This window comes from Anguilla anguilla, chromosome 8, assembly GCF_013347855.1.
Source record: "Anguilla anguilla isolate fAngAng1 chromosome 8, fAngAng1.pri, whole genome shotgun sequence".
NCBI lineage: Eukaryota > Metazoa > Chordata > Actinopteri > Anguilliformes > Anguillidae > Anguilla > Anguilla anguilla.
The window spans coordinates 39,904,897-39,926,901 of record NC_049208.1 but is presented as its reverse complement, the minus strand read 5'-3'; the positions used below and the strand labels follow the sequence as shown (position 1 = coordinate 39,926,901).

Here is a 22,005-nt window from a genome sequence, read left to right as displayed (position 1 = left end):
AAAAAAAAAAAAGTCTGTCCGACTATCATCGTGTCCTGAGTGAGACTCTCGGGCAGCTACTGACAGAACTGCTGAGGCAGGCTGCCCCTGCCTGCATCAAAGCGTGGTGCTGCTAATTACATGGGAGGAAGAACTGATAAGAGGCCCAAATGATCCTCAGCTGTGTGTGACTTCAGCACCTACACCACCGCAGAGCAGATCAGCCAAGCATTTTTAAGCTAATTCCATTTTTTCTAGCTCTTATCTGCCACAGAGTGAAGGTGGAAGTGTACAATCTGTGCAGTATCTGAACTCTGAAGTGTGTAGGCTTTCACTTCGGAGTGTTGAGAGGGAGTTTAGCCATCAAGCAGGCTATTGCATATGAACATTACAACTATTAATTTTGCCTGTTTAGACACAGGCTTCAAGTACTTTTCCACAAACGTTTGTGTGAGAAATGGGTACAGTGGGATCTTTTTTATATGTACCATTTATTGGCCCTACTTAACTTGGTTAGATCTGTAATTTGGTTAGAAGTGTTACTGTAGCAGTGTTCCTGCAGCACTTCCATGTGACACATGTACCTCCATCCAACACTTGTATTGCACTTGTATTGTTATTTTGATGTTGCAGCTCACGGTCTTGCCTCCTAGTTTGACTTAACATTACTATCTAACCTAGCCTATGCTTACTGTGTGAACTGGGCTTAATGTGTTCATGGCTATGAATAACTGTTATATAATGAGTACTGTACCTCATCGGACCTGTGTTTTGTAGTTTGGTATGCACTTATTGTATGTCGCTTTGGATAAAAGTGTGTGCCAAATAAATGCAATGTAGCAAGTAGCTTTTATTTAAAAAAGCTTTTACATGCATCTGCTTGAACAACATCTTCAAAATACACAACCTTGTGTTGCGGATTTCAATATGCTTGACATGACAAAACAGCAGGCCCATAAATGACACAGAATCACTTCTGAATACTGCTCAGTTAGCTTTGGGTCAAGGCTTGCTCTGACACCATTCAGCTCTGTACAGCATCTAAACACAATACGGAACGAGGTGAATGCGACAGGCAATAAGGAACAGGATGCAAGGCACAGCCGTGGAAAATATGAAGATGCAGAAACCCAAATTGGCTTGTCAAATAATAAATTGAAAGTTTTCAAACTGGCCTAGTCAATTAAATGATCTGGGAAATGTCCATGCCATCTCCAATGTCTCACAACCCCACTGAATACAATGGACAATGAAAACTTACGCTTGAAGTGATTACTACTAATCCACGTCCCAGGATTGTTAATCTTTCCCAGGGTGATCAGCCGCTTTGGGTACGGTAACCTTTTCCTGGCACCACAAATGCCCAATAGGACAAGACCACAACAACACTGGCCACTAAACAGCACTAAATTGGTGACACATCTTCAACCTTTTCACCCTCATGCTACGTAGCATCATCGATTCCAAAAACACCAGTCATTCGCTGAGAGGTGCGGCGTGAAGGACTTGCCAGCAGACTGAAGAGGATGCAGAAACAAAGGGGAGCTCAGTCGTGATAAGCGAATCTTGTCATTTCGCAGCTGAGCTTTGAGCCGAGAATAAGTTCACAGCTGCCTCTTTCAGGGAAACACGTGCCGCTCTTGCTCGTAGGTTGCCCCCGAGGGCAGGCTCGCGCAAAGCCTTCGTCTTTACCGATACTGGGGCAGAAGATAAACAAATGAACTGTGAATGGCTCCTTCGCTGCATCCTGAGGACAATTTAGTCAAGCTCAATCTACTCACAGCACACAGCAGCACATAAACAGAGTTACATTCTTCCCAGTGCGGCAACATTTTTTTTCTTTGCTTCTCACAGCCAGTAAAAGCTACTGGGAATCCTTATAATAACATGGATTCTTATCAGTCATTGTTGTCATTAGCTCAACTTAGAAGAACTCTCAGAGGCCCAGAGTAGATGGAGTTTTTACAACAGATGGGCAAAGCTACTTTGTGGGGTCTTCAGGAGATGAAAAATGGTTATGCAGGGAAATGACTATTTTCTGTACTGGATTACAGAATTGCATGACTTAAAAATCCCTGCAGTTCATCATGAAGTTGTGATAACACTGAGAACAACAGATTAGAATTAAGAGAAACGGTCTTTAAACACAGGACACACACAAGACTACAGCCTCAGGTCTTATGTAAAAGTCCTACCAAGTTGCTGCATTCTAAAACACTATTAAACTGAATGAATATGTTACACACTAAATTAATTACTTCCATTGAAAGATAAGATCAAGGTCATTTACAAACTGGAAAGTCTAATTCCATTCATTTTCATTAGCATTCTGTAATGACCATAAACACATTTTAATGAAACTAAGGAAAAAGGCCTTCTTTAGGAACCTGTAGCAAACTAGTTATGTATCATGGTTCTGACAAAGATTTATAATTAGACAGCTTTGAAGGTTTCATAGTCATGTGGTTTACTGTCTCAGAGACCATGAGGAACAATCCTTAATCCTGAGTGCTATCCTCTTTCTTACTGAGAATCCCCCATCTTCTTTGCCCCGAAGAAACCATCACAAATGTATGTGCTACTTGAGACTTCAAACAACTGAATGATAAGCATATCTCCAATATTACCCAATTAAATTATATACGCATCAAACCTCAGTCTGTGCTATAAAAAATACTTCTGGAAACATTTTTGAAGCTCTGAACCAAAGAAAGTTATTTAATAGAATTATCAACAGTGTAATAAATCAAACAGCACGGGTTACAAGCTGCATTCTTTTAAGTATACGTACACCCGTTAGGCTATATTCAATAGAAATATTCAGACTGAAATGTAGGTATGTCTGCTGTGATTCGCGGTAGTATACACAGCTCCCACACAGTTACTGATAAATGAACGTTGAAATTTGTTCAATTAGAAAGACCCGAACCAACTGTCAAGGACAAGAACACTGTCAAATTTAACTTTTTCGAAATGGAAATTATATCAGTAGTAGCCTTCACGACTAACTGAAACTTGGTCGCAATAAAACAACCGAAGACTGTGGCTATGATGCATAAATTAGTTCTTAGTAGTGTGTATTGTTTGCTTGAAATTTATCTGACACAGGAGTGATGAGGAAAATACCTAAAACGTCAGGTTGAAAATAGAAAATGTAATTTAGGTTTGGAAAATGACTCTTGCATTACCATCTAAACAGGACATAATCGAAACAATTAAACTATGCAGAGATCACATGGTAAACAATGTTGAACTTTCAATTGGAAGGCCGTGTGCTGCAGGAACAATGCGGGGTTTGTGGCATTTCTTTCAAACAAGTTATTTCGTGGAGTTTGACCCACGTTGGGCCTCAGCCAAAAAAACAAGTGATATCCCAGCAAGAAATCATTAAACGTATGATTTTTAACAAAAACATGCACGAGGATCGAAAGGCTTAAAAGTCTGCCAGAGTTGTAGCCACTTCCCCAACTACGTTTTCCATAACCAATTGTATGCCCTTTTTAGGGTGTTAGTTAGCACTAGCGTTAGCACCAACACATTTCGGCCAGTGTCCATTCTCGCAGAACTACGGTCCGTCATCAATGCATATTGTCCGATTTTAAACTACCCAGCGGCCTTGATGAACCCAAATGAACCACAAAGTGGGCAAATGTAGGTGATCTTCTAGATAATGTGAGGTGCATGTACTTAATGTTAGGTTGAAAGACAGTTGGGTAGCGATCTAGTTCTTACTACATGTAAGTTGACGTTATAGCCTACATTAACGCCATCTAACTACTTTCAAATGATATGGCTAACTATTGCGAACGTTAAGTTTCACCACAACTGAAGTGTGCAGGGGTATTTGCGAAATTTGCTATATGCTCAAGATAGTTAACTGGAAAGCTATTTTGAAAAGGGAGGAAAGACTGCTTAAGCAGCGCACAGTTAAAACCAAGCTCAGTAGGCTAGCTTGTTCCTAGCTATAGGGTTACTTATAGCTAAGTAACCCTATAAACGCAGTCTCACTTGGTTTGATATAGCCAGTTGGTGTTCGCCAGTTCGTTAACGTTACAGTAGGTTAAACTCACCTGGGAAACCAGTGGGATGAGGGTCTGTTCTACCGACCGAGTTTTGATTTCCAGTCCGGAATCAAAGTTACTATTGCCGCAAGGAGACGAAGCCATTCCCGCCGGTTTCTTTTAATCACTGGTGCGACGTACAGGTGAGCGTGTCTGATAGCGTCCTTATTTGTAGTATGAACGGGAACGATGTTGTTACCGTTACTGATTATTACAGATACTTCTGTTGATTTTTTGTTTTCAGGCGATTCCCTCCAAAGTGTCGCACGCTTGTAATCCAACCGTATTCTGTTGAGTTTCCCTGGCTACGTCCCTCCGGTAATGCTCTTACAGTTCAGCCAACTACAGCAAGCTAGTTGAACGAAAACTGCGCTGTGCCTTCTACTGCAGCAAGACTCGAAACACTAACCGGGAGTCGCCGAGCGGTGACTGACTTTGCCCTGCTAGGAACACATTCAGAGCCCGGTGACGACATACTGCTATTCAATAGTTTTCCGCAGAGCTGGTCTGTTCATATGCACAGTTGCACATTGATATTCATTATACTTTGATGATTCTTATCAATACCACAGTAATTCATCTTGATAATTTACACAATACAGGAATTACGCATGACTGTCCTACGATACGCCTTTATTGATATTATTTCGAGCACAAATATAAGTTTTTATGTCGTTTTCGCGTGCAGATAATTTATCTGAAAACTTACCCAGATTTCGCTGTAAAATCAAGTTTTTGACATAGGCATTACATTATGTAGCTATAGCTGTAGGATGAGTTTAACATTTATTTTTTTCCCCAAAATTTTGCAAACCAATTGTTTGTGACAATTGTTTGTGAAATGCGCTATGTAAATAAAATTTTGACTGATTTATTGATTGGTTGGTTGATTGAAATCACGTATTGACTCGGAATTAGCAGTGTCACATGGCGATGAATAAGAGGTTATCTGTTCGGAGCGTTCACAGGATGCCAATGCTGGGTACTGAAATGTCAGTTTGATTTCAGTTTCCAGAAGCCTAAAAATGATTATGTGAAGGACTTATACCCATTTACCTCTGCAAAACACAAACGTATATTATGGATGCTGAGTTCCTATGACGAAAGCACAACACGTCATAAAATAGCCTACACTAAACGTAGATTTAGTGCAACTAAATACATTTGTTCATTGCTGCAAGGAGTGAAACCGTAACACTTTTTAAAATTGCTGTGTTCTTCATACATTGCTGTGAAATGAAAAGTGAAAACCTGGATTCATGTATATCTGATTTATACTGCTCAGATTTGCTTTCATAAATACGAACGTGATTTAAATGTTGATAGAAAACCTCTTTGCGTGAAGAGATCAATTATGTTCCTGTTAACTTTTCCTATATACTTGTCTACAATTTGCTAAAAAACACATTTAATGGTGCCCAGTACGTCACTGGTTTTCAGTTGTGGTACCAAGCACATCTGAAAATGTTCCATCCCAATGAAGTCTAGTTATGTAAATAATAATAATAATAATAATAACTTGAAACGAAAAGGACTGATTTGAACATTTTGTCTACTTCACTTTATTCTGAAGAACCACAGAACAGACATCCACTTAGTATTCCTAAGATCAGATGTGACCTGGTACTAGACCAAGGGTGTCAGGCTGGGTTTATACTGAGAGCTTGATTTAATGCATTACACATTAAAGAGGCTCTGGTGCAGTGTGATATGCACATAGAAATGATATGAAAATGAGTTGCTGAGTTGCAGAAATGATGTGTCTGTGACCCAAAACGTGAAGTTGTCTAAAGTGGATTTACATTAAATACTCATCGCCTGTCCATCTCAGTGTGATCTAGGTCAACATTTCTGTTCACTTGTGCACTGTCCAGCTTTGAAGGTAAGGATTACAAAAGTGTGCATATAGCCTAATTAAAGACCAGACTTCTGGTTTGCTGTGAAATGAGTTGCTATCACCCACAGATTTAATTTATTTTAAGGCCAACATTTTTGAATAATTTAAAAATCAGTATTAAAATTAGTTAACTTAGGACAAGTTTGCTCACAATAATGTTTAATATATCTCTGCCTAAGGAAACATGCTGTGTATCAGAAACAGCTGAAATACAGGTACGGTCTGTCTCTCTTGAACCACTAGGTCCTGACCAGATGGCCACTGGTGATGGAGAAGACCTGGATTCCATTGGCCACGTTACCTTATTTTAAACCTGGGTTTGCAATCATAAACCTATTGGTTTCACACATTTAATATTTGAATATGTCAACATTTGATTAATCCTCTGCATCTGGAACAGGCTCACTCGTCTTTATCGATGATGCAATGGAGGATGGCAGCAGTAGGATGAATTTGGAAGTGTACAGACAGATTTTTCCTCGATGTGTGCAAAGAAATTCCTCCTACCTCAGTGGCCTGCACTTCATCCAGCAGCAAGACAATGATCCCGAACACTGCCTACTCAACCAGAGCATTCATCAATGGGAAAAAGTGGAAAGTTTTGGGCTAAGTCAGTCACCTGTTTTAAATCCAATCAAGCATGCATTTCACTTGCTGAAGAGGAGAGTGAAGACAGAAACCCTCCGAAATAAAGATCAATTGAAAGCGGCGGCACCGAAGGCCAGGAAAGGCATTTCCAAAAACAACACCAAATGATTCACGATGTTAATTTGTCGTAGACTTAGATAATCTGTGAACTTACGTTTGTACAGTTGAAAATGGGGGAACTCAACACATAAACAGCTGTTTCAGTAAAATGGTAAAACATATACACATGGCAGGTAAATACCATGATATGAAAGCTGGTTGTCTGTACTTTTGCCTCATATTCATCTTTTGATGTCTAATCAAAATGCCAAAAATGATACATTTCACTCTAATATACTTTTGGAGGGCACTGTATGTGTCCTGGGGCACATGTTAAAGGGAACCCCGCCTGTTAAGACTTAGGCATTCATATGGTGTAAATGCCTTCAATAATATAAATATGCCATAAAAACCACATAAAAGATTTTAGTTATTTTAAAATGAGTAAAAATCCTTTTGGCTCACAGGTCACCATTGTTAATACCATCACAATGCACTCTGGGTAGTGATGTAAAATGGTTGTCGGTCCATTGCTCTTGTCCATTGAATGGCATTGAAAATGTTTTCTGTTCAGCCTTTTCGATTCGGGCCAGAGCGGGACATTACTCATCAAATAAATCAAAACGATTAAGATTGGAGTCCAGATAACAACATAACAATTTCTCTATCCTCATGGACCAGGTCAAACTGGGTTTAACAAGTTTATGTCTACCTCTATCTTCTGGGGCACATAATTCATTTTAGAAGAATGTGCTACCTAAATTCTTTTAACCTTTTGTCTCCCAAACTGCATAATACTGTTGATTATTATTTCTGCGTACACATAGAAAGGGAAATATCTGTCCATATGTAATTTTTATTTTATTTTTATTTAACCAGGAAAACCCCATTGAGATTGAAATCTCTTTTGCAAGGGGGACCTGACATGAAACACAACAAGACTTACACCTAACAAAATGCACAAACATCAAATGGGGAATGAGACAGAGTGTAACAATAATTAAAAGTACAGAAGAGGTTAAAAGTAGGAGCATACTTCGGTGACAGTCATGTTTAAAGTCCACAATTGAAATTAATTTGTCAAGTTTAAAATTCTTTTGCAGATTGTGTTCCAACTATAAGGTGCAAAATATCTGAAACCTATCTTACCAAATTCAGTAGTGGGACGAGGGACTTTAAAGAATATCACGTCCCCAGAGCGGAGGTGATAATTATGTGAATTTCTAATTAGCAGACAGCTGCTTTCTTCAGAGACCCGGTTAGTGCCTAACACATGGAATTCACATTATTCAGATTTTTTTTTTTTAGTATTCATGGTAAAAAGACATTCAGTTTGCCTGCTGTTTGTGTAGAGAGATGCGAGATATCTTCCATATCTACTCCAGTAGTTTTACAGATATGTTTTGGGATGCACAGGAGTTTCTTGATGTTCTCTTTGAGAGATTATTTAGCCAAGCATTCCAGCAGGTGTTTAAAACTGACTACATTGTAATAAAAAAAAGCATCATGATGTCCCGGTCAACCAGCATTTGCTGTATTTCATATTGGACACGCTTTCATTTATAGGATGCAGGACCTTCACGGATGACGCTGCTCATCCTCTATCTAGACTCGTATGTGGATCATTGCCTCTCTTAGTTCCCAGAACCTGTAATATTCCTGCTGCAAAACGTTCACTAAAATATGGGCTCAATTTAGGAAATTTTCACTTTCAGTCATTCTGCTCTCCCCAGTTGCTGAAAATCATACTTAGATCCCTTATATCCTTTAATGATTGGTACAGAAAGGGCTTAAAATGTCTGATAGATTTGTTTAACAATTGCTTTGGCTCTTTTAATAGCTATTCCATATTTATAACATTATAAACTCTTAACTTTGTGAGGTTTCTACAGCCAAGATGGTATGAATGCAAATACCCTAATTGCCTGTTACCACCCAACAGTCCCATCAATGCGCTGAATCTGGAATCACAGGTACAGTATCTAGGCTGGATAATTGTATTTCTAATTTGAATGGTCTGTCCATGTCTACCCAGGGATCTGCAGCGGAGCAATTTAATATGGTGCTTACAGATGACTTATGGCTCACTCCCTGCACCTGCCATGCACTGATTTAATTTAAAGTTCTTCAGTGACTTCATAAGTAAAATATAATTACAAATGCACCCAGAGGATCTAACATCTGGTGGACCTCAGATGTAACAGATGTAAAACAGCCCCAGACTCATTTTCACACATTCTCATTTTCACCAATAGTTCATGCCCTGGATTAATGAGTTCTGTAGTTCTGAGTCTGAACCTCTTTCCTAAATAATGAAAAATGTGTGAAATGTATTATTTTAAAAAAATCTTTATGAGTGTAGTGCTAATTCTACCAATGTTAATGGGGGAGGTGATGAAGATTAAGGTGACAGCAATGATGAAGATGCAATTGCCTGAATTTCATGATGGCTGATGAAGACAAATTATCTTGATGATGATGATTATGATGACTACAATGGTGGTAACAAAGGTTATTTGGCACAATTTCGAATTTCATTTTCAACAAAAACAAAATAAGCATCACATAGAAGACATAAATAAAGCTGATGCAGGAAATAAAGCTTTGCTAATCACTCTGAACAGCCTTTTTCATTAGTATCTCAATTAAATATAATTTGATGTTTTAAACAATTCCATTGCCAATGATAGTTTTTCATGAAATAACGGGCAATACATCTTGAGAGAAAGGAATCCAAGAAAGACTTCCAAAGTGGATTGATTCTGAGAAAAGATGAAGTTGGAGCACACATAACTGAACGAATGAATCCGCGGAGAACAGGGACATTTCAATGTCACCTGACACCTTCCTCAGATACCTGCACATTCCAAAGAGCCCATATGTATAGCCTAGTAGTCAATTGAGAAACCTAAACAGAATCCCAACTAGTGAAAGAAGAAAAGGAGTGAGAACAAACCAAAACTCATAAAAATCATTTTATTGTTTTCATTATTATTTTCATTATGCCCTCCGTATACCTGTTGTTCTCCCACATTTGGAACCAGTAATTGAAATTTTCTCCTAAAATTGGAATTGTCTGTAATCACCATGGTTCGCCCTTCCCGACTGAAAGGTAATACCCCTCCAGTGCACTCCCCTGAAGTCAGCAACACGTTCATATATTACCGGTCATACAGAGTGAATTCACTGCCTATTGGAGTAGAGGAACATTTCTCACTGAAAATTGGTAGTCTTGCAGTCATGTCCACTAATGACTCACCCAGACCTGCGATTTAATGCCTCAGAGCCTCAGACTGAAAGTGGTGAGGGAGCCGCAGAAATTTGCCTCTCAGGAACAAGAATCAAACAGACGGTTTTATTTGCATATTCAATATGAAATATATACAGTAATATGAGTGAGTTCAATTATTGTTTTAACATATTTAAATTACTCCCTGGGACTTGAATATGAATTATTTACTTAAATAAATGATATGCTTTGAATCTTTGTCCTCCAGCAACTGCAATGTTTAATTGGTTGTTTATTTGTATCATGAAAAACATTCATAAATTGTCCAAGAAACTGAAACTGTGAATTTCAGTGTCTAATGGGTCCATCTGCTGTTGATGTTTTCACTCTTTCTGTTAAGGTAAGCTTGACTCTTACAGCACTTTAATAGAACCATACTTACATTTAAACAAGCATTCCTGAAACTTAAACTAAAACTAAATAATATAAAATAGAAAATAAATAGAAATGGCTCTCCAAGGTAAAAACCAACATAGAGGGGAAAAAAGGGAAAAAATTAATTGAAATGCAAACAAAAAAAACTATAATAACCCTGGTGGTGCACACACATTACTACTTGCTGTTTCTAAACAATGTTTTTAAGAGTTTTGAATGACATGTGAATACAAGACACTGGGCATGTCAGATGGGACTAACGCAAAGTAAACAGTGTTGCGGTTTCTGAGAGTGACTGGCATTGACTGTGGTTACTTTCCTATGTCAACACTGAGGGTTGCTGTAGATCTACCATGGGTTATTGCTATAGTTGAAAACCAACAAACCTCACTGTTTGCTTTGAGTCATTGAGGTTATTTGCTACTGTTTATTCAACATGCCAGGCTACCATTTCCAGGTTTTATTGAAACCAGCCTTCTGGATATACTGGATATTATCATTTGTCAAGCTGGACTGGATGCTTGTGGTGCTCTTGCTGTATGGTGATAAAAAGGTGTTGCATTTAAAGTTTAAACTTCTGTTTCAACTGTTTTTGATTTCTGTATGTAAAGTAATATATAACATGTATTGATAGTTATTATATTTGCTGAAGTTAATTCACAGGTAAAAATTATTATTTTTTAAATGAACTTGATCTTGCACAAAAATTATCATTTTATGAGTCTAGTGAATTTCATTGATTTGCAGGTTTGTACTGGAGTTGTCAATATAAAAATGGTTGTGGGTTAAGAAAGACAAATATTAAGCAAGATGCCTGGGCAACTTTGCAGAACATTCTGTAACGGTACAGCTATCTCTGTGCTGCCTTCTTTTTCCATATTGGCCCTTCATCAACCTTAGCAGCAACAGCAAATGCTCCAACTCTTATCTGTGTAAAATACTGGGGGGAAACCCACAGAGGCATTGCTACAGTAGTGCTCAAGTTAAGCACTTAAGTTTCAGTGAGAATGAAATGGCTGGAAACATTTATTAAGATTTTCTCAGTTATTTTGTGTTTCCCAGATTCTGAAATAAATGAATAAACTTTTCAGATTTACTATATGCATTGTATTATTTATTTTTTCATTAAAGAAATTTTATTTTGAATCATGAAATCTTCTCACTGCCATTTCTTCCCGAGGCTAGCATAGTATTATTCTGTACTAGGCACTGAGATTGCGGTTGCATCGTTAATATCAGGTCAGTGTAGGTCAGCTGGCAGAAGACATTAAGACATTCAGCAATCTACAGTATGTTGGTGGGGAAAGGATGCACATCTGTTTAATCTTTTGGGCTTTGCAGGTAAGGATAATTGGCTACATCGCTCATTTGCAGGATGCATTTCTGATCTGTTACCAGTCAACTTTACCTCTTTGACCACATTTTGCTTTGTATACAATGGAGCAATTAGTATTACATTAGTATTTTGCTTGGCAAGCCTCTTCAGCTAATATCTTTCATCCAGAAAGGATTTATGCTTTGTTCAAAAAATGATGTTCTTAGTTTTATTGATACATGAGAGAATATCTTTGTGTCTTATGCAAGATTAGGTAGAATATCTCTTTTTGCCTTTTTGGATATGGACTAGCTTTATCTTTTTGCTTGTAAAGATAGTCCATATCCAGACATGATTAAACAATCTCGCCTACAATTATATTACATGCAAAACATCAGTTTCCATGTCCATTCGTCCATTAAGAACAATGCATGCAGTGCCAGCTTTGCAAAAGTCCCCAGTGGCTCAGGACCAGACAGCCAGTATGCCCTGCTGATTGCAAGGAGCCTACATCTTGTCTAAACTGCAGACTATTCAACGAGCCTGCTCAATTTCAGACATCAATACATGTCCAGTAGTCTGCATCGTACATCACAGCATTCACATCACAGTGTTCTGTCCATTTACAGGCTGTCGAAGGTTATTCTGTCAAATTGTCTAGTTGTACCAAGCATCCGTTAATAAGCCCTGCATAGGCCGTCTACTTACTTTTAGCATGTCTTTGGCACATCCACTCAAACGGGTTTCCTAGGCCAAATCTGTACCAGCATTGTATCTTTTCCAGAGAACTTAACAATGATGTCAAGCTCTGATTTAAATTGTAAATCATTATGAGGTAAATCGTTGATCATTTTTCAGTGACCATCAAAGGTACTGGTTTGAAATCATATGCATGAATATGCATGCGATGACTAATCAATCATGGGCCCTTTATGAGAGAAATCCGTCCCTTTGGGGTCAACACAGGAAATCCCTTTCATCTGGCTAAAGCAAGTGACTGTAAATAGTGCCAGTTGCCTGTGATGTAAGATATACCTTGTACTCATACAATGCTATACAGGTAGTGAGATCTCTCATGACAATGAAGGGTTAATGTTCACATCACCCACATATACACATTTCATTCATGGTGCCTTTAAAAATTACCCAGGCAGTTTATAAAACTTAAAAACTTTCAATGTAATTTATCATTGTGGGGAATGCTCTTATCATTTCAGGACAAGTATGTATGGTACCTCAATTCTATTAGGTGCTGTTTCATTTATGACATTGTACAACTAGACCTCTGCAAAACTCTCAGAAGCTTGCTAATAATTCTATTTGAAATAAGATATGCACTGTACTACTGAACTTCAGCTTTAAACAAAAGCATATTTAAATGAGATCTCTTAAGTATTCTATCCACTTTATGTAGATAATGTGGACAAAACTCACAAGGTGATGTATTTGCCTTTGCATCAGCCATTTTGTCCTTACCTGACTTTGCTCATTAATATTTTTTAAATGAACAGTGTCTTCCATGATAGATGCAACTATTCCCTTTTTTGTGAATTGCAATTACTGTTATTGTTGAAGCATTATGTTGCTGCCAAATAAATGTAATGCAATAAAAGCACACAGGAGAAACAAAAGGACATCATGTACACAGTAAAATGTTGATACATGAGAGATCTTAGAATATAAGAGCAGAAAACGCCTTTTGCAGAATGGCAAGAAACATAAAAGTGTTCCCAGTCGGGAAATGCAATGCACAATAAATACATGTAAATAAAAACATATTTTCCTTTTGCAAAATAGAATAATCAATATATTGTAATATCTGAGAGGCAATAATTTAGGCATTTGCACATATATGGTGACGTGTGTCAAAATCTTTCCTGATCTTGATAACATATTTTATTTCAATATATTTCAGAATATATTTCTGTAAGGGATTATGTGAATAATTTAAAATGAGAGATAGTTCCTTCTGCACTGAATTTTGCCTTGATTTCATCATAGGAACAGCAATTGTTGATCGCAACATTGCTGGCTTCACTTCTTTCAAATAAAAACCCACAAATTGAATTTTCATTTCCTCTAATGATGCAATGGAAAAACCCTCTCCAACAGCTGAGGTGGAAGAAGAATCGATCTCTCTTCAGCCAGGAGGTACTAGCCTGAAGCTGCCGAAAATAGCAGACATCATTTGCGTTGGAGGACCATTAGTTGCCTCTTACAGCTGCTATTAAAATTACTCCTGTGTGCTTGAGCTCAAAGCTTGATGCTTTCAAGTCCACTGAGGCATCCTTCAGCCGATGACATCACTGGGCTTGTTAGGCTCTGAAGGACACAGGTTCCATTATTAGCCAACAGCGAACTGCTCAAGGGAAAACACACCAACATGGAGGACAAGAACAAGAGATAATCTGCCCAATTCATAGTTACTGCAATCAGCTGAGAGCTCCCATTTGATAAAAATTTTTTTTAATTTCGTCGCTGGGCCCATCATTGCCTTGCCTGAAGTCTGAGCTTGATCATTGCCTGTGTGCCATTATCCAGAATTTCCATTATTTCCAGCTAATGCTGGGAGTGGAGCAAGACTGTGGACTGCTCACATATCAGGGAATGACTGAATCCAAGCCTTAATCCCATTATCTCCTCTCAAGATTTCAGCATTGGTCACTCGTTGCCAAGCAGAATTCAAAGACCTTATGTCTAAACTCCTCAAAAGCCGAATCTGGCGTGCTCTTCTGTATCCTTCTGTGCTGGGATTGGAGAGGGAGGATTTCCGCGAAACTCGAAAGGCTACAGGACAACCAAAGCCAAAGAGGCATGCATGTCTGTTACAGGTCGATATCAGAGAAAGCCTCCATGCTTATTTAGAAGCACGCATATTCAGGAATTGCACACAGACCATCCACCTCCTCAGCCAACCAGGTCAGCGGTTGAAGCTGCTGCTTGTGAGAGATGAAGGGGGGGTGAGAGATGAAGCTGGTGGAGCTTCCTATCCTGGCCAGTGGGATTCGATCAAAGCCGTAGGGTACACTAGTGCCAGGTTTGCCACTCAGAAGCTCTCTTTTCAGTCTGTTATGACACAATCCATTCACCTGACCTAGCATACAGGCAAGATTTTGCAGCAGGTTTTGTTCAGGACTGCTCAGGATTCTTAGCGCATCTGTAGCTTTGCCATTTGACCTCAGTAATTCTGGAGATTAGCTATAACTGCACGCTCATCTGTCCAATTTTTCATGCTAAAGCAGTGAGGCTAGTTTCACTGATGTCTGTCCAAGAGCTGAATTGTAAATCAAGCAAGTAAAACCTTCTGTAAAATGTTTTCCAGCTTGCTGCACCTATTGTATTCCTCCAGTGATTTATTTGTCACTTCTCAATACGGTCACAACTTTTGCCAGTGAATTTTTTCGCTTGAGTGGTATTCATCAGCAGACTGGAACATGTCAGGCAAACAAAAACAAAAACGCTCAACCTGGATGAAGGCCAGTCAAACTTCTGAAGTTTCAACTAATTAAACAAAGCAAACCAGTTCAGTTCTACCCTCAGTCAGCATGTTTAGACAAAGAGCATACATTGTCTTTGAGGCAATGTTGCAGAGAGCCTTTGTAATGTAGTTTTTTTCCCTGCTTGTATGTGGTAAAAGCTGTGTACAGGCTGTGATACTCATAAAATTGTGAACATTTTTTACTAGATATTCAGATAATGTTGTGTAGCGAGGGGAATACAGCTAAATGCAAACCTCTGTTTTAATGTGAGAGAGAAGCATTCATACCAAAGGGGAAAAAAACTACATTTCACCATTTAAGGTCAATTATGCCTGTTTCTTTGGAAAACGATTGCCGTCCAATTTTCCGTAGAAATGACCCTATGTATACAAAGCAGACAACAGTTAGGAAACATTTCATTCTCACACAGCACTCGTTATTATTTCAGTGACTGCCATGCTGCTTCTATTAAGTACTAAAAAATGTTGGTTTGATTATAATTAATGTCACTCAGGTTTCTGGCACTGAAGACTAAGCTGATTATATGTACACACACACAGATGAAAAATGTGAGCACTTCTAACTTTGTTGGCTCACAAGCATACACGCTGTGTGAGAATAAAGCAAGTGTTACTAAATGCCCTGCATTATTTCACAATGTTTTGCGGGTGGGGATTCTTGTTAGAGGTGTCAACTTAGTGGTAATTATTTCTGAGTTTTCTGCTTCAGAGAACCGAAGAGTGAACATGACAAAGAGAAGAATAAATACACTTACACACACACACACACGCACGCGCACATATTTTTTTCTTAAGGCCTGATAGTAATGAACTCAAATACAAACAGACAGGGACTACCTTATTTCTCTCTCCTGTTCTGGCCATCATTCTTCTTCTCCATCCATCTGCAGCGCACTCTCATGAATCATCTCGTCTCAAGGGTGCAGAGACAGCGAGAGGTTCCATCAAACGTGCAGCTAAAACCTCTTCTGAAAAAACCGTCCCCAGACTTACTAAAAATCAATGTCTGCCTGCGCATCGCGCCCTTGCGATGCCAAGTAAGCGGGTGACAGTACAGTCATGTCACTCAACAGAAAACACAGCGTTACCTCCCAATTGTGTTCCTAAAGCCACCAGAGAAGAACTGATCCATGCCACAGTGTCACAGTCAAGCAGCAAAATGACAAGTTCCCTGATCTCTCGTGCTCAACAGGTGTGTGCTAAGACCTATGATATACTGGATCTTTCAGGGATCATGTCCTGATCATCAGTCACTGTGGCTTAACCTTAATTACATTACAGTGCATCTGGCCAGGGCTGTGCACAATATAACCACTGATCATCATGAACAGCAGTGAGCAGGAACCTGTTTCTTAAATCCCCTCTCTCACCTCCCTGAGGTCATTTCGTGCAGCAGCTTCACTTAGAGTAAAGGCCTTGTTCACCATTGTACAATGTAAAAAGCATACAGTAAAGAGGAAGTCTGAATATTTACACGTATTCTGAATACTGATATTCCAATTATATCCATAAAATAAGCAAGGATAAAACGCACAGCAGGAGTGCACCCAGAAATTTCATTTGACTGATGAATTCCTTGAGTACTTGAACTTTACAATTGATTCACCCCCCTCCTTTGCCTTTAAATGATTTAAAAGGTCAGGAAAGTACAGTGTTTTGCACTAGGCCCCCATTCAGTCTAAATGCAGGGAGATACCTTTTTCTATTACATAACTTTATTAGGTTGGAGGTTGCTGAATGTAAAATATATAAAAAATAATAGCAATTATTCATTTTAATTGGTCCTTGTTTAAAAAAAACATTGTTATTTGGCGGATTAGTTAGCCCACTGAAGTGACATTTTATTCCATAATAACACATATTAAATAAAATATAATTTATTAAAAGTATGATAAAAAAAGGTCTTAACTCAAAAATATTTATTTGATTCCCTTCCAGCCTTCTATAATATACAGTATCAGAAATTGTGATTTGTCTGTCAGGAACTACTGAGAAAAAATTAGCTATAATTTGGTCTGGGCCTTAGCTTAGTGTTAAAATCAATGTTGGGAAACATATTCACATATTCAATAATGTTTGGATGTTTGTTTCATGTACAGTAACAGAGTTCCTTGACATTACAGATTTTCATGACATTGGTCTACCTTTCAGCCGAATGTGATACTGCACAGATTAAGAATGAATGATGAATAATACACAGTGGGGTTGGACAAAACTATGGAAACATCAAATGATATATGAATATCAAGTAATTAATGGAGCAGAGCAGGGCCACTCTTTGCCTTCAGAACAGCTTCAAACCTTCTTGTAATGCTGTCATACAAGCTCTCAACTGTGTGTATTGGGATATTGTATAATTATTAAAATAAAACAAAGTCTTCAGTTCTTTGGGGGATGAAGGAGTTGGACATCTACTTTGTACTCTGTGCTTCAAAACTACCAATAAAAATTAAATGATGTTTATACAGTATATCAGGTGATTGTAGAGGCCATGGAAGGCGTTTGGCTTCATCTCGGTATTCATGAAACAATTCATGAATTTGTTTAGCAGCGTGTATGGAGGAATTGGGGGATATGACTCATGACTCATGAGGAACAGGGTTTGCACCATAGGTTGCACCTAGTCTTGTAAGATGCTTTCAAATACCTTTTCCAACATACAACCATATACAGCAATAATCAGATGATTTATTGTCTGTAACAAATTATTTTCCCTAAAAGTGGTTTAAGCATTAACATTACGCTGAACTGATTCAAACAGGAAATTAACATTGGGTTAAGGGACACATCTTCCCCCATTTCTTCATATAGGTTAATAAGGCTATACAACATACATTTTAAATTATTGCCCAGGTACAAATGGAACTGGTTCAAAGTCTGTTCAATCAATTTCATTCTCAAGCTAAATACCTCCAAATCGCTGTGCTAGGCACAAGGGGCAGTATTTCGAGCTACAATGTGAAACTAAATCCAATCACTAAGAGATTCTCAGACATTGATTAACCCTTTAAATAATAAGATCATAAATATGTGATTAGAATCTTAGAATCTTAATTGACCATTCGAATGCTGATGTAATAATCACTCGTGCTGGTAATTGAAATTAGTTCTACGGTTCTAGAATACTGAGAACGCTTCGAATGTTGAAGAAAAAAGTTAAAAATACAAAAAAAAACTTACTCTTCAAATTAACTCACGTAGCCACGTGTTGGTGTAGCAAACTCCCATCAAATCAAGATTCAACTGTGTATTTCCCTACAGTTCGGAACATTAACGTATTTTAAAAACATAGCAGTGAAAATTTTGAGAAGTAGCCTTCTCTCTGAGAGATCAACATACTGTACAGCCTAATGTGCTTTGAGAGACAAATGACTGCTGTGCTGCTTGAGGATGTTGCACCATCTACTGGACAATCTTCTTACAAAATAACCTCCATTATTTACCAGAGGCAGGGTCTCAAGTTAGGCCTTTTCTTTTTACATAGGCCTACTTTTTTACATTTTGCTGACTGTGTCATTTGACAAATATATCATGCTAGCACAGAATAACTGCAAAATAATTGCATCATTTACAATACATATTAATCTGTCTGAGCCCTAAATTATGACTAACAAATACAGTAGATGCTTGGATTATATCTAAACTGATACACCCATATCTGCTTTCTGGCATGAAGCCTATAAGAAGCTATGCAAATCCAAAAGTTTTATTTATTTATTTATTTATTTTACCATATAAGTACACATATTGAAACTTTGCACAACTCAGTTATGGGAAAGTAAAGCGTGAGCCAGAACACAAAGTTATTTATACTCACCCGCAGAGTAGGCTACTTGTTGCCACCATTACATTTTTTTAAATGATTTTTAAAAGCATTCCTATGAGATGCATTAAATAAAAATAATCAAAAAAGGAGTGGTTTGAATATATCGTTCAGATAGCGGTAAAATCAGACGGGCGTTCTTCACACATCTTACTTTTATACATAATAGGATATTTTTGAGATTTCAGTTTATGGCCAAATCCTCTCACCAAATGCCCATAATTTCATGGTTGGCGACCCTTTGAAAAATAAATGTACATCTGGTGAGATTAGAATAAAAATACAGTAGATATGTTCAATATATTCAGCCCAATGTGTTGAATAATTCACTGCAACATTAAATAGAATCGTGAAATAGCCATCTTATTTGAGAAAATATTGTGTACAGATAGACTAATATGCAAAAAAAAAAAATTAATAAAAAAGGTATATTATTTAATAATTAGATTAAAATCCTTTGCACAGTACTCAATTTTGGAACTAACATTTCAATACATTTGAATGTTAACGCTTCAGAATAAGATTGCACTGTAGAAGATGGGGTAAAACCTAAATCACAGTCGTAGATTTAATAAAGTTATTACAGAATCTGGGTTTACTGGAATTGTCAAACTCAACAAAACACAGTAATGCTACTAATTCATGCGTTGCTCCACAACGCAACATTAAATAACAGAATGTCTCTATTTTCTTCTGCTATTTTCATCTTCAAAAGACAACAGTGCTTTAAAAAGCCAACCAGTCACCAATTTACACTCTTGTTCAAATAAGTAAAATGTGGATTATTACAGTTAAACTTCTGCTAGTAGCTATGATACGCTTGCACCCGGAACCTGATATTACTAGGGTTGTTTTCCGTATTCATTTCTACTTGTGACACACCGAAATAAGCGTCAAACATGGCGGCCCCCTTGATCGAAACATGCTATGTCGCATGTTGTGCAAACCGCACCCCAAACGTTCTTTCTTGGGGTCGTTCAGGACTTATTGCCTTCGGAACTTGCAACTCAGTCGCTGTGTATGACCCTCAGGTAATAACTGTTGCTAACTGGCTGAATATTCGTGTAAACCTATGTTCAACACCCAGGTAACCAGCTGCGTTAAATTAACCAGCTGGTCAGATAATAAATTATTTCGAAAATGACAATAGAATGTCTTCACATGATGCGCACACATTAGGTTGCAAATGACGAATACCGAAAAATTCAGCGTTCGGACAATGTGTGTGTCATGTTTTCTTAATGATGTTTTGTATTAGGAAATTGTCATCGTCACTGTTCTGAATGGCCACACAGGGAGGGTAAACACTGTGCAGTGGGTGCACAGAGATGACTATGGTAAGTTAGCTACACTAATTATTTTTTCTTGCTCGAAAAGTTTCTAATTAATTCTGTCAGTTGCCACTTGGTTGCTAGCAAAGTTTCCGAGTAGTACAGTTAGCGTTCGCTCTTATTGACGTCCGGCAACCTCAGCTGAACTCCACAGTATCATTACTGAAGAAGAGTAATCTCCTTATAGCTACCTAAACAAGAGTATTGGCGAGGTAAATGGAAACTCTTAAATACAAATCCGTCAAATATGTGAATTGTTCATTAACGCATTCCAGATAATTAGCTATGGCTACTAACTTTTGGGGTGCTTGATGTGCTAATCGATCCCAATTATTACAAAGAAAACTGCTTCTAAAGCAGGTAGCACATCAAATTTGGTTATTCAGCGAATTATGCTTTTCCGCTTACGTGAGTTACAGTACAGCAAGCATTATATTGCAGCAAGCCTGCTAGTTTCCTCATGGTAAACGAAGATGCCATTTTGACAGGTCCTGAAACCGAGTTGGTATCTGGGGGATGTGATAATCGCATCATTGTGTGGAAAGCCCGGGATGGAACGGTATGTTGAAACTTACACATTGATTGACTTTGCAGATAATCTCAGCTAGCCTACGAGTTTTTAATGATATTCCTATCTTTTAATGCGTGTAGCACCGTATATAGGAAAATAGGCTACATACAGTTCAGAGGATGTTTTACTTTCGAAAGAACATGGCTTTTCATATTTCATATTTGGCTTGTAATCTTTGTTCTCTTAGAGCTCCAAGTCTATGGTTGTATTTGTGTTCCCTCAGTTTTCCCAGTCTGTACAGTGTTGTGGCCATAATGGTCCTGTCTGTGCAGTGGACTCCATTCACCTAGACCCTGATGGCTCTTCTGGGTTACTCATCGCCTCGGCTGCCTCAGACTCCACTGTTAAACTGTGGGTGACCAGAGACGATGAGGGTAAGGAGTCTCCAAGGGTACTTAACTATCCAATGAATTATACTCTTAAACTGCAAGCCTTTGGTTTTAAGATATCTAGGAGTGTTTGTGGTTTCAAGGCAAGCCAGAAAAATGGTTGAGCTGTGGGTGGTTCCCAAGACCTGGGTTAGGCTAAGTCTCAAGACATTTCAAGAAATTGTGTCAAGAATTTAATTATATTACATTGTGATTTTTTTACTCCTCTTCTAGCCTTGTACAGTTCCCTCCATAATGTTTGGGACAAATGGCTTTGGTACAATTTAGTTTCAGCATGTAGAAATTACAGCACTTTATATAGCCTACATAGCCCCCTATATCAGGGCACCTTAATGTTTGGGACAAATGGTTGGCGGACAGAGGTGGACAGGGCGACAGAGAGACTTAGATTCACTTGTATCAAAGTGATGGCAAGAACAAAGTGTGGAGGCCAAAAGGCCACATCATCTGTGAAACATGGTGGTGGGTGGCATTATGGTTTGGGCATGTATAGCTGCAACAAGTACTGGCTAACTTGCCTTCATTGATGATATAACTGCTGATAGCAACAGTTGAATGAATTCTGTGTACAGAAACATTTTTTTCTGCAAATGCCTCAAAACTCAATGGATGGTGCTTCATCCTAAAACAATGATCCCAAACCTACTGCTACAGCAATAAAGGAGTTTTTCTAAAATAAAAACTGATTCGCAATCTGATTCCTAAGGTAACTTGCCCCTGAAACAAGCAGGAAAAAAAGATGGCCGCAGTACAGGCCTGGCAGAGCATCACCATTACATTACATTTATT

The 22,005-nt window shown here is 38.2% G+C and overlaps 2 protein-coding genes and 1 long non-coding RNA gene across 5 annotated transcripts in view; 2 read left to right on the top strand and 1 right to left on the bottom strand.

The window, feature by feature from the left end:
- ctnnal1 (catenin (cadherin-associated protein), alpha-like 1) overlaps positions 1-4,832 on the bottom strand; it is a 73,526-nt gene extending 68,694 nt beyond the window's left edge. Inside the window, exon 1 of one of the 2 annotated variants that reach the window (XM_035428777.1) lies at positions 4,750-4,832. Coding sequence is in view for 1 of the 2 variants with exons in the window: in XM_035428775.1 (XP_035284666.1) it covers positions 4,050-4,145 (96 nt within the window). In the remaining variant the exon portion in view is untranslated. Of the gene's footprint in view, positions 1-4,049; positions 4,524-4,749 lie in introns of those variants that run through there. The other variant, XM_035428775.1, reaches the window with a different exon arrangement.
- On the top strand, positions 4,072-7,518 carry LOC118233268. The gene is made up of 3 exons (XR_004766504.1): positions 4,072-4,183; positions 6,181-6,233; positions 6,338-7,518. It is a non-coding gene; the product is annotated as an uncharacterized LOC118233268 (long non-coding RNA).
- A 12,292-nt stretch (positions 7,519-19,810) lies between these two features.
- The window catches only part of elp2 (elongator acetyltransferase complex subunit 2), a 29,843-nt gene continuing 27,648 nt past the window's right edge, over positions 19,811-22,005 (top strand). For both annotated transcript variants that reach the window (XM_035430701.1, XM_035430700.1), the window contains exons 1-4: positions 19,811-19,956; positions 20,184-20,262; positions 20,745-20,815; positions 21,051-21,201. In XM_035430701.1, the coding sequence (XP_035286592.1) occupies positions 19,825-19,956; positions 20,184-20,262; positions 20,745-20,815; positions 21,051-21,201 (433 nt within the window). In that variant the 5' untranslated portion in view covers positions 19,811-19,824. The remainder of the gene's footprint in view (positions 19,957-20,183; positions 20,263-20,744; positions 20,816-21,050; positions 21,202-22,005) is intronic.